Genomic DNA, 13,623 nt, shown 5'->3' with positions numbered 1-13,623 from the left:
TGAAAGAGTGATAGGGAGGGACGGTGGGAAAGAACAAAGAAAACAAAAGAACACAGAAGGCTTAACGAAAGAGAACAGAGTGTGTATTTATAAGATTATATGAATTTTTCTGATACACTTGTTGTAATATGCAAAACTGAATAAAGAAATTTAAAAAAAAACTAGGAATTGGAAAGATTATACAAGACTCAATTATACCTTTTGGTAGAATTCAGTATGTTATATCTATAAGATGGAGAGAGTTCTTGCTTTACAGAATGGGAATTATGATAGGTTTAAAAAGATATGGGGGCCATTGATTGTATATTCAAATGATTAGATACCTTTAAGCGCTTTAAATTTTATAATAAGAAGAGGTATAGTACATATGTGAATGAATTTTTGTTGATGAAAGGAGGGTTGGGATGGGGGAGGGGTATTTTACAATATTTAAGATTTATGGTTAAGAATGTACAAGTGATTTTGTATGTTATATTATATAACATTGTATACTTGTTGATTGAAATGAAAATGAATAAAGAATTAAAAAAAAAAAAAAATTGCATGTTTTCCTGTTTATCCTCATGAGCAATTTCTGTAAAGGTTATATGCTATCTTTATTGAAGCTGTGTGCTACTTTCTTTTTAGGCCCCTTCAGCAGCTTAGTGGGCTGTGATGCTGCCCTGGAGCAGATAGCTGCCTTACGCGCAACACTAGCTCTTATGAAAGAAGAGGAGAACGTCATTCGTTCTGGTTTGGGTATCTTCAAAATCGAGCAGCCCTATTCCAAAGAACTGGCTTCAATTGAAAAGGTAAAGCAAGGGCAATGATTTGCTTCTTGTCATTTTGGCTTACATCAAATATAAGATCTGAATTAAAACTAGAAAAGGACACCAAAACGTTCAAGAAAAGGAATAAAGACAATACTCTTCACAGAACACTTTAGCAAATAAAGACACATTTAGGGGGAATAGCAACCTCGAGGAAACAGCAGGCTACCCCCCCCCCCCCCCCCCACACACACACACACACACATACACAATGAGCACAAAAGGGTAAACTCATAAATAATACAAAGAAAGATGAGTATACAGATACAATAATTATGGTATATGTATATAGATTGTATAAATAGATAAGATACATATATATTTAGTTCACGTATTATAGCACCATTACTGAAGCTCATTCATTGTAACGCCATTACTGGAGCTCATATATTGTAATACCTTTACTGAAGCTCATGCAAACCACTCAGAATTGACTCCCCAGTCATTAGTAGCGATATAGAAGCTTCCAATAAACAATCCTGAGCTGAAGAAGATCCTTTCTTTGGGGGTGGGGGGTGGTTATCAGGGATATGATTACATTCCAAAGATAGCCAAAGCAAGAGAAGTAACTTCTAGTTCAAAAAAGGGAGTAGGAAGTTGGCAGAGAGCCAGGTGGATCATTTTTTCTTTGGTCATACAGAGCCTGAGGATCAGAAATTTAAGCCTGGAGGTTATTGAAAAATATAATACAAGGTCAAGTATTGCATCTAATGAGAATTAGGGTTACCTTTGAATATGAACTCTCATATGTCCAACCCCTTTATCCTTTTGCTTGCAGGACCTTGATATCCTCCAGCAGGTGTGGGAGATCACCAGGGAGTGGGAGCACAACTGGGAAGAATGGAAGTGTGGCTGCTTTCTCACTCTGCAGACAGACGTCATGGAGAATTCTGCCTTGACACTTTTCAAGAGGCTTACTAGACTGGGCCGTGAGGTCAAGGTAGGACTTTCACTATAGTCATGTCCACAGAAACCCAAGGACTTTCATAATATCATAAAATACATTGGTGCAATTCTGTAATGATTTCAGTGCACACCTAAGTCATTATAGACTACTAGCACAAAGCCATATTGGTGCATGAAAACTTAAGCAAGCCAAATTAACAGCAAGTAAGGCTGGGGTATGTTGGCACCCCTACATGTGCAATGAAGTGCACATAACTTATAGTGACCTGCCCAAATTCCACCCATTTGTATGCACCCCTTACTGTTTTGCACTAAGGTCTATATTCTGTTTAAATTCTTTATTCATTTTTCCATCTTACAATAAGTGTAAAAATAATTAAACATTTGAAATTAAATACATCACTTGACTTTCTTTCTTTTATAACATTAATAAATAAAGTTTACTCCCTTCCCTCCCATCCTTCTCTTAACTACTTCAGTCAAATATGTCATATAAATATTCTTTTTTGTTGATCTATACAATTAATAACATTTAAAACCCCTACCCATCCCCACATTTACAATTGTACTTGTAATGGAAAATGGAATTTATTCATTGCAATATTTTGTCAATGGCCCCCAAATCTCTTCAAATTTTTTATATAGTGGTACCTTGAATTACGAGCATAATCCATTCCAGGAGCATGCTCGTAATCCAAAATGCTCGTTTATCAAAGCGAGTTTCCCCATAGAAAATAATGGAAACTTGCTTTGATACGTTCCCACCCCCCGAGGCCAGCGGTGCTGCTCTATCCCCCCCCCACGAGAACCGGCAATGCTCCCCCCAAAGGCCCCCCCTGCTATCTGGCACCCTCCTTCCCCGTGATCCGGCACCCCCCTCCCCCCCCTCGCGATCAGGCACCCCCCCACTGCTATTGGGCACCCCCTGCCGCTTCTTACCGTTATCTGGGCCTGGACATCGGCACCGGCATGTCCTGTGCATTGGTGCCAGTGCCTGAAGATCTGCTTCCTCTTCTTGCTGGGCCTTGAGCATCTGCGCATGTCATATTTACAAAATGGAGAGGGTGCTTGCCATGCAACAAGGAAATTATCATAAGTTTAAAAAGATTTGGGGCCATTGATTACTTATTCTAATGATCAGACATCTTAAACACCTTGGTATTAGATAAGGTATAGGGGGGGGTGGGATTGGGAAAGATAATAATTGTTAATTATTCTAGTATTAATAAATGGGTGGGTGGGAAGGGTTTCTTTTATATTTATATAATTTAAGGATTATAAGTAAGATTGTCAAGTGATTTGTTTACAAATGTTTCTGATTTGAATATTATACACTTGTTGTAAGCCTTGAAAATGAATAAAGATTTTTCAAGGGTATTTCTTCTAGTTTACACATTTAAGAAAAGTTCTTAAGCTCTTTGAACTGGCCCTTGAAGAATTTGGGGGGATTTTTGTTTCCACGGGTGGAGAAACAGAGGGGTTTTATAAAAGCATTCTGAGAGAGCCAACCTAAATCTTCATGAAGAGAAATCGCATTACTGTAAGCTTCTTTGTTTGATTTCACTCAAAATGATGATGGTTATGCTTATGGGTGGTGTCAAGTTTCACACATTAACTGAAACAGAAATAAAGTGCAAAATTTGTAAAACCTGGTCCTGTGCCACTGCCCGAATGTCCAGCGCTGCATCGGCAGGCTCCCCCATCTGCCGCGGAAGTGAAAGGCAGGCCCGAGCCCTGAGCATGCCGTCCTGCGCCGCCGCTGCAATGGTGCCATCAGCTCCCGGGAGTCTCGCGAGAACCAACGGCACCATTCGGGCGGTGGCACTGGACCAGAGAGGCGCGCTCGGGACTCGCACCTGCCTTTCACTTCTGTGGCAGATGGGGGAGCTCTGGACCGAGCTGACAACATCATTCGGGCGGCGGCAGCCCGGGACCAGGCAGGCGCGCTCAGGGTTCATGCCTGCATCTCACTACCGCTCTGCTCCGTCTCCTCAAGCCGCCGAATATGGCCGGCTCCTCCAGTGGTTGGTGAGTGAGGGCGGGAGGAGGGGAGTGGCCAGAATGTTCCCTGCCGCCGGGTTCTAAAATGGAACACGGCCACGGATCACACACCACAGCGGCAGGGATCACGAAGTTTTCAATGCGCATGCACCGGTAAGCTTTTATTATATAGGATGGGCCATTATACGCACAACTTTGGTGCAGGCATTTATGCCAAGAAAATCCTGGCATAAATAGGATGCACCTAAAGTGTGATTCTATACAGTGTGCCTAACTTTTTAAAATTCTGCTTAGCACTGCATCAGTCAGCGCCGGTGTTTTAAGTGACAAACATAGAATCGACCCTTTGGCGTGTAACATTGGGTGCCAAGTTATAGAATTTCTCTGATTGTGCATTTGCATCACTAGTGTAGTCTATCACAGCTGTAACGTTTGGCTTGGAGGTGTAGCTACATTTGGTGGCTAAAGCTTTGATCCCTTGCAATTATGTGATTTATTCTATTAAGCATTGCGTAATAAATAAAAGACAATGGTTAGAGCTGCTGCCTCAGCTCGCTGAGGTTATGAGTTCGATCTGAGCCTGTTCCCCGTGACTGGGCAAGTCATTTTAACCCTCCATTGTTTCAGGTACTGCAGTTAGATTGCGAGCCTACTGGGACAGATAGGGAAAATACTATTCAGTGTATTGTAAACCGCTTTGGGTGAGCCTCTTCATGAAAAGGCAGTAAATAAATCCCAATAAATAAATAAAATATGTCAATGTATTGTTAAACTGCGCAGAATGATCTTTTTGAGCTTACAGATCTGTTTTTTCCCTTATTAAAAGGAGAAGAATTGGGAGGTGGTGGAAAGCTCTAAAAACAAGCTTGATCAGTTTAAAAGGACCTTACCCCTTATTACAGATCTGAGAAGCCAGGCTTTGAGAGAAAGGTGAGACACTATATAAGTAAGCCTAGTAATGTCTCATGGTTCCTTATTGGCTGAGAGCAATCGTGTAGTGATTCCAGTCTACTGTCAGCCTAGCTATCGCTATCATTCAGCATTTGTAGTTGGCATTACTTATGTCAGCGAAGGCCTATGGGAAATTATATCAATCTGACTCTAGCATGTGAATGCAGATAGACCCTGAGGGTAGGGAAACTGTTTTAAGTAGCCCTGATTGAATCATGACTAGCTAAAAGGTGTTAATGTCTGTTTAAGAGGGTGCTTAGGACAATGGGTCCAGGTACACATCAAGAAGATAGGCTGCTTGAATGGGACAAAGAAGCCAGAGACTAATCCCATCTAGCATGCCTGCAAGTATCACACCCTCCTTAGCAATTAAATTAACCATTGTTTCAAACAGGATACTGGGACATACAATAGTTTCTATACACAGAATAAGATTCCAAGCTATAAAATCCTCCTCGCTATCAATCTATCTATCTCTTGGCTCTTGGCACTCTGGTCCTCTCTTCTATCTCTTGAGCTCTCTCTTTCTCTGTCTATCTTTCTCTTTATCTATGGAACACGAAGCATCACCCCATCCCCCCTTTTTTCTCTCTCTGCCTTTCCCTGAAACTTCACACTTCCTTCTGGACTCTGTAAGGCAGGGAAACTGCTTTGCTCTCTACTTAATTGTAATGCTTAATTATTGTAATGCTTCAGAATATTGCTTTTCTGTAAGACTATTTCTATAATATATTCTTTATGCAATCACCTCTGGCTGTGCCTCTTTGATTCTACTTCCTGGTGAATCTTCAGCGAGGGAACTGAACCTGGGACCGGGCGTTTGTCAGGGCGCCTCTCAAGTGACCCCACCAACCATACATTGGGGGGGCCACTAACAAACCTGACATCTACATCCTCAGAAACTGAGTGTACAGAAGTCTTCTTGCTGCTAGCAATCAGCTTGCAGCATGCAGTTTGACAAATTACATTGATTTTTGAGTTATACCTAGAGTCAGGAGCTGGTCTGGTTCTTCAGGAGGGTCTAGGAATGATTCAACGCAGCTGTTTTTTGTGGCGGCCATTTCAGCCGCTGAATTGGCCCATGAAAAGAACAGCTACGAAGAATCATCATTTGGGAGGGTGATGCCCCCCAACTCTCCTCCCCCACCCCTCAAAAATATTCTTCCCTCCCCCTCTCCTCCCTGTCCACAATCTGTCTAACTTCCAATCAGGAATTATTTTTTCTGCCACTCCTTTATTTACCTGCAACCCTGGACCTGGCCATCCGCAGATATCAGGACTTTAAAGGGAGGGAAGAGAATTGCTCCCTACCAGGGCTGCTCTGCACCACTACTCCTCTACTATCGCTACTGTTGCCATCAACACTGCAGCTGTTCCTTTCCTGCCATCGTCCCTCTTAAACTGCCACTGCTGCTTCAGTGCTGCACAAACCCACCACTACTATTCCCTCAGTCCCACTGCTTTTCTGGCTGGCCAATGGGAGGCTGCTTTTTCTTGCCGACAATAATTCCAGTCAATTGTTGTGCTTATACGTAAGCTGTGCAGATGATATAGATGAGTCTACACAAATTATTATGCTCAGAATCATGGAGGGGGATGCTGGGGATAACCCCGGAACCAACCGCCTCACTGCCCAATCATCGCATGTGGAGAGTAGACAACATATTATATCATGTAAAAAAATTTTTGTTGTTGTGAACGTCTAATAACTTAATAAGAGACTCAGCAAACTTATCTGTTAGCTTGCAGGTCCCGACGTGCACGTTTCGCCCCTGCCTCAGGGGACCAACAATGATATATGGAAAAACGATCATGCGGTGGGCTTAAAGATTTAAAAACAGCACTTGTCTCGTGCAACAAAGCGAAAGACAAATGTCACAGCTTGTTTCTTAAGTGTCATTGTTGGTCCCCTGAGGCAGGGGCAAAACGTGCACGTCGGGACCTGCAAGCTAACAGATAAGTTTGCTGAGTCTCTTTTTACATGATATAATATGTTGTCTACTCTCCACATGCGATGATTGGGCAGTGAGGCAGTTGGTTCCGGGGTTATCCCCAGCACCCCCCTCCATGATTCTGAGCATAATAATTTGTGTAGACTCATCTATATCATCTGCACAGCTTACGTATAAGCACAACAATTGAGTGATTTCTGCATTTCAACACATGTCTCTTTATCGCTCATTTTTGTGAATTGCTTTAAGCGCTACCCCTTGTTTATATTTGACAATAATTCCAGTGGCATTGGTATCCTCACAGTCCACTCAGGATGGATGAGAATTCATTGCGGCCATTTCAATGTGGCTGCGATGAAATGTCCCTTGCAGGTAAAGAACTCCATATAATATCACATATAGATGTGGTCTGTTGAATGCCTGGTGTCCACAGTATTAAGCTCATAGTTGACAACATTTTTCTAAAGACTGTGCCAAGGTGAACTGTCTGGATTTTTAGCGATATTACCTATAGTGGCACTTAATCTAGGCAGGAGTCGTTTCTACCTGGATAAGTCCCCCAAGGTGTCCAAACTGTTTTCCAGAGACAGGCAGGGAGAATCCAGGTACGCTGTATGGTGATGTCCTCTGACAGATAAGAACATAAGAACTGCCATCTCCGGATCAGACCCATGGTCCATCAAGTCCGGCGATCCGCACACGCGGAGGCCCAGTCAGGTATACACCTGATGTAGTTTTAGTCACCCATATCCCTCTATGCCTCTCGCAAGGAGATGTGCATCTAATTTGCCTTTGAATCCCAGCACAGTGGATTCCTTAATAACCTCCTTTGGGAGAGCATTCCAGGCGTCTATCACTCGCTGCGTAAAGCAGATCTTCCTGACATTTGTCCTGGACTTGTCCCCCCTTAGCTTCAAACCATGTCCTCTTGTCCGTGTCACGATGGACAATGTAAATAATTTATTTTCCTGCTCTGTTATCGATGCCTTTCAGTATTTTGAACGTCTCGATCATGTCCCCTCGCAGCCTCCTCTTCTCAAGGGAGAACAGTCCCAGTTTCTTGAGTCGTTCCTCATATTCTAGTTCAGGATATAAACCCTTTGGTTTGCCTTGAGCATATGCAGGCATTTCCTCACATTAGGGCTCTTCTTCCTTTCAGATTTCCTTTTCTAGATGTCCAGAGCAGTCATAGCAATCCTTCTTTCCGTTACAAATAAAAAAAAATAAAGAAAATTAGAGGTATATAAAACACTCAAACAAAAAAAGAGAGAAAACCAAGGTAACATCGGGGCTATTTTGGGGCCACCGCATCAAAGTTGGACGGTTTCATCTGCAGGTCCATAACCTGATTCTCCGTGGCCATGACAACCTCTGCTGCTGCTATTACTAGGGATATGCAGAACATTCAGAGGTAATGTTATCTGAAGGAGCCTCAGGTGCTGGAATAATTCTTCAGCTCAGAGATGTTGGTGATTGAATCTCTGAGCATGCGTTCCTGTCACCCTCCACCCTCTTAGTCTTTAACATCCATGGGATGAACCAAAAGTACTTCATAGCCTCCAATTCTCCTCTCAATGGTATTCTCAACAAGTACAGGTAGTTGCTTTTTTAATAGCCTTTATTATTTTCTGCTCTCAGCCGGATGATCTGCAGTTTTCTTTTTCACTTTCGCTTTTAAACGCTTCATGGCAGCGTCTCTTGTGGGAGTTTTTTATGTATGAGTCAACCTTCCTCACAACTAATGGAGAGCAATGACACAGCTCAGAAACATACCTCACAGCAAGCAAATATCGTGCACATCGTGGTCGGGGGCTCTAGATCTCATGCCCAGCATGATCAGGATACAAGATCCACCTTTCTTCCTCCTCCTTCTCCTCCCTCCATGCCACCAACAGTAAGTAGAAACATAGAAACATAGAAAGATGACGGCAGAAAAGGGCTATAGCCCATCAAGTCTGCCCACTCTACTGACCCACCCCGATAAGTCTAGATGCTAGTGATTCGTCCTACGTAGGGATCCCACGTACATGTCCCATTTACTTTTAAAGTCAAGCACGCCGGTGGCCTCGACCACCTGCACCGGAAGCTTATTCCAGTGATCTACCACCCTTTCCGTGAAAAAATACTTCCTGGTGTCACTACTAAACTTCCCTCCTCTGAGTTTAAGCGGATGCCCTCTTGTGGTCGAGGGTCCCCTGGGGAAGAGGATGACATCTTCCACCTCGACACGTCCTGTGATGTATTTAAATGTCTCAATCATGTCCCCTCTCTCCCTGCGTTCCTCCAGAGTGTAGAGCCGCAGTCTGCTCAGTCTCTCTTCGTATGAGAGACCCTTGAACCCCAAGATCATCCTAGTGGCCATCCGCTGAACCGACTCGATTCTAATCACGTCTTTACAGTAATGTGGCCTCCAGAACTGCACACAGTACTCCAGATGAGGTCTCACCATGGTTTTGTACAGCGGCATTATGACTTCTGGTTTCCGACTGACAAAACTTCTATTGATACATCCCATCATTTGCCTTGCCTTGGATGTGGCCTTCTCTACCTGCTTGGCAGCCTTCATGTCTGCACTGATGATTACTCCCAAATCTCGTTCTGCTGAGGTCATGGCTAATGTTTCTCCATTTAGGGTGTAAGTTCTGCACGGATTTCTGCTACCGAGGTGCATGACCTTACATTTCATAGCATTGAAGCCTAGCTACCATGTCGAGGACCAGTTTTCCAACGTACGAAGGTCCTGTGTCATACTATCCTGTAAAAAGCTTTCACTTACTATGTTGCACAGTTTTGCATCGTCGGCAAATAACGTTACTTTACCCTGTAGCCCTCGTGTCAAGTCCCTTATGAATATGTTAAAAAGGACCGAGCCCTGTGGCACTCCGCTGGTCACCTCTGAAGTCTACCACTCAGCCAATCATTGACCCATGCAGTTATCGTCTCACCCAACCCCATTGATTTCATCTTATTTAGTAGCCTGTGGTGTGGGACGCTGTCAAAAGCTTTGCTGAAATCCAAGTATACTATGTCCAGAGACTCTCCTGAGTCCAACTTTCCTGTTACCCAATCAAAGAAGCTGATGAGGTTGGATTGACACGACCTACCCTTAGTGAATCCATGTTGACTAGGATCCCTAAGATTCCCCTCATCCAAGATCGTGTCCAACTTACGTTTAATTAGTGTTTCCATGATTTTACATACTATCGATGTGAGACTCACTGGTCGGTAATTCGCAGCCTCTGCCCTGCAACCCTTTTTATGTAGAGGAACAACATTCGCTGTTTTCCAATCCAGGGGGACTCTCCCCTTCTTTAGGGAGAGATTGAAGAGCATGGCTAATGGTTCCGCCAAGACCTCGCACAGCTCTCTGAGCACTCTTGGGTGCAATTCGTCTGGACCCATGGCTTTGCTCACCTGGAGTCTTGACAATTCGCTGTAGACATCAGCTGGTGTGAACTCAAAATTCTGAAATGGGTCTTCCGCGCTTGACATTGCTTCCAGATGTGGCCCTTTCCCTGGTGCCTCGCAGGTAAAAACCGAGCAGAAGTATTCATTCAGTAGTTTGGCTTTATCGGAATCTGTTTCCACGTAATTCCCGTCCGGTGTTCTGAGGCGTGTTATCCCGTTTGTGTTTTTTTTCCTGTCGCTAATGTACCTGAAGAAGGATTTGTCCCCTTTCTTAATGTTCTTTGCTAGAGTTTCTTCCACTGCAAGCTTGGCCTCCCTGACTGCTGTTTTGACTGCTGCAGACCTGGCCCTATATTCAATGTTAGCTTCACCTGTTCCCGTACGTTTGTATGAAAGAAATGCTCTTTTTTTCTCCTTGACGAGGTACAAGACCTCTTCAGTGAACCATTGGGGGTTTTTGTTTCTTTGTTGTTTATGTACCAATTTTATGTAGCGGATAGTTGCCTCGTGTAGGGTCAATTTCAGGTTTGACCACATGGCTTCCACATTATCAGTTGCTTCTTGATCCTGCAGCGTCTGCTGGACGAAATCTCCCATACGTGCGAAATCAGTGCCCCGGAAATTGAGTACCCTCGTTTTAGTTTGTGATTTAGGGAAACCTTTCCTGAGGTTGAACCATACCATGTTATGGTCACTGGTAGCTAGCGTTTCTCCCACTGAGACCTCCGAGACACTCTCGCCGTTTGTAAGTACGAGGTCTAGGATGGCCTCGGCCCTAGTGGGCTCTAGTACCATTTGTTTGAGCTGTACTCCCATCATGGACGTCAAAATCCTCCTGCTACCACAAGTTGTCGCTGAGAGTGTGTTCCAGTCTACATCGGGCATGTTGAAGTCCCCTAGCAGAACAGTGTCCCCCCGTAGAGTAATATTTTCAATGTCTTCAATCAATTCGTTATCCTTGTCCTCTGTTTGTCTTGGAGGTCTGTATACCACACCAAGGTACAAGCACTTTTCTCCACCTCTGGCCAGGTTGACCCAGATGGATTCCCTGGTGTACTTAACATCTGTGATCCTGGTTATCTTGATGTTCTCTTTGATGTAAATTGCTACCCCTCCTCCTAGCTTACCCTTCCTGTCTTGTCGAAGCAGGTTGTATCCTGGTATAGTTGTATCCCACCCATGGGAGTCCGTGAACCATGTTTCTGATATTGCCACCACGTCTAGGTCGGCATTCACAATTTCTGTTTCCAGTTCTAGAAATTTATTCCCTAAACTATGTGCGTTGACATACATAGCTCTCCACTCTGTGCGTTTGTTAAACCCCTGTACAGAGATTCCTATCTGACTCAAAGTGTTTCCTAGTGAACCTTTAGCAGTGAGGGTACTTACCTCGGACTTAGAATCGCAGTTTTGGATCACCACATCAGGATTGTTTCTTACTGCACTGGTATATAAGTGGGTACCCTCCCCCGACTTACCTAGTTTAAAGCCCTCCGAAGTAGGCGGGCTAAACGGTGTCCGAAGACGTTCTTACCTCTGCTGGTCAGGTGAAGTCCGTCTGGTCCCTGGAGTCCCTGTAGTGCCTCTCCATGATTTAGGAATCCGAAGTTCAATTCTCGGCACCATCGTTGTAGCCATTTGTTTGTCTTCAGGATGCGTTCGTCTCTGTCCCTTCCCTTGCCCCTAACAGGAAGAATAGAAGAGAATACTACCTGTGCTCCTGTCTGCTTCAGCTTTTCTCCCAGAGCTCCGAAGTCTCTGGCTATGTCCTCCGGCACGTTCCTGGCAGTGTCATTAATTCCGACGTGGATGAGCAGCATGGGAAAGTGGTCCCGGGGGCTGAGAATTCTATCAAGTCTGGCGGTCACGTCCCGTATTCTGGCTCCTGGCAGGCAGCAGACCTCCCTCGACTGCATATCCGGTCTGCATATTGGTCCCTCGGTGCCTCTCAGCATGGAATCCCCGATGACTATTACTCTGCGCTTCTTTTGGGGGGGTCGATCTGTTGTGGCCGGAGATGGGGTCATTTGTTGAACGTCGGTAGGCTCTTCCTGCTTCACGTCAATAGTCCCTTCTTACAAGACCTGGAATCTGTTCTTCAGGTTGAGTTGTGGAGTCGAAGTGGAGCTACCCTGGTAAGAGAAAGAATAAGAAGGTGAAGAAATTGTAGATGGGGGGGGGTTCTCCTACGTTTACCTGTGGAGGAGGTCACTAACTGCCAGGAGTCAGTGTCTCCAGCCATCTCCTGGATTCCGACAGTTGGACTCGGCGTCGACGGCCCTGGTGTCTCAGTGAGGGACCTGTCACGGGTCTGTTCGGTGATGTGGGACAGCTCCTGCACTAGTTCATCGATGTAGGCCTCGTCATCTCTAATGTCTCTCAGGCGTTTCACCTCCTCCCTGAGGCTCTGTAATTCCTGCATGATGACGTCTTCCTGTTGGACGTCCTCCTCTGTTTGTGTAGAGGCCGTATTGAACTGCCGCGGGATGGCCTCGGTCTGCACGGAGACCTCCTTCCCCAGTGTTACGTTCTCCTCCGTCTGTGTGTAGGCTGAGGTCACCTCCCAGATCACCTCTGTGTAGGGAATGCCAATCTTGCTTGTAGTCTTCACACTTCTTGTGCGCCCTGCCATACTTAGGTAATGTGTGTGATCTGCCTGCAAATGAGTAAATGAGAAAGATTGATTAATGTCAATGAGTATGTGAGAGAGAACAAGTGAAAGATAGTAGATGAGAGAGAGTAAGTGAGAGATAGAGATAGTATGTTAGGGTAGGGTGTCTGATGGATAGAGTGAAATTTAGGATGTCAGAGAGGTCTAAGCAGTAGAGTGCTTAGGGTGAATGATTTGGAGGAACGGTTAGAGCAGGGGTGTCAAAGTCCCTCCTCGAGGGCTGCAATCCAATCGGGTTTTCAGGATTTCCCCAATGAATATGCATGAGATCTATTAGCATACAATGAAAGCAGTGCATTCCAATAGATCTCATGCATATTCATTGGGGAAATCCTGAAAACCCGACTGGATTGCGACCCTCGAGGAGGGACTTTGACACCTCTGGGTTAGAGGGTAAAAGATGTGTGGTGTAAGATTGTAATTACAAAGAGAAGAAACGAGTTCCCTTGCATCAAAGAACATCAATTTTGACAAGGGAATCTCTGATAAACATTCAGACACTAAAATAAAAAAAGATTTTTAAAAAAAAATTTTTTTTTTGTTTTAAATTTTTTTAAATTCATTTTTACATATTACAAGTGTAACAGAAAAAGACATATGATCTTATAAATACACACTTGATTTTCCTTAATATAACATTTAAAATACAACATATCATGCTATAATCATATTCTATAATATCTTGAATATTATGTAATACATCAAATATGTAAAACAATTAATTTTAAAATAGAAAACCTTCCCATCCCCTCCCCACCCATTGCAGAAATACCAACCTAATACAGCAAAAATATTGAGAAATTCATATATATTATGAGATGAATAAAATAATACCCACCCACATCCCTTCCTAACAATGTTTTACTTTGGGAAAATGTTATCATTCATTACAAAAGTCTGCTAATGGTCCCCAGATCAAAACTAC

The 13,623-nt window shown here is 43.9% G+C and overlaps 1 protein-coding gene across 1 annotated transcript in view; it reads left to right on the top strand.

Moving 5' to 3' along the window:
- The window catches only part of DNAH2 (dynein axonemal heavy chain 2), a 511,463-nt gene that overhangs the window by 170,569 nt on the left and 327,271 nt on the right, over positions 1–13,623 (top strand). Inside the window, 3 exon segments of the mRNA XM_033923769.1 lie at positions 628–791; positions 1,588–1,749; positions 4,543–4,646. Of these exon segments, the coding sequence (XP_033779660.1) occupies positions 628–791; positions 1,588–1,749; positions 4,543–4,646 (430 nt within the window).

This window comes from Geotrypetes seraphini, chromosome 16, assembly GCF_902459505.1.
Source record: "Geotrypetes seraphini chromosome 16, aGeoSer1.1, whole genome shotgun sequence".
In the NCBI taxonomy this organism is placed as follows: Eukaryota; Metazoa; Chordata; class Amphibia; order Gymnophiona; family Dermophiidae; genus Geotrypetes; species Geotrypetes seraphini.
The sequence above is the reverse complement of the archived record's forward strand: the minus strand, read 5'-3'. Positions and strand labels throughout refer to the sequence as shown.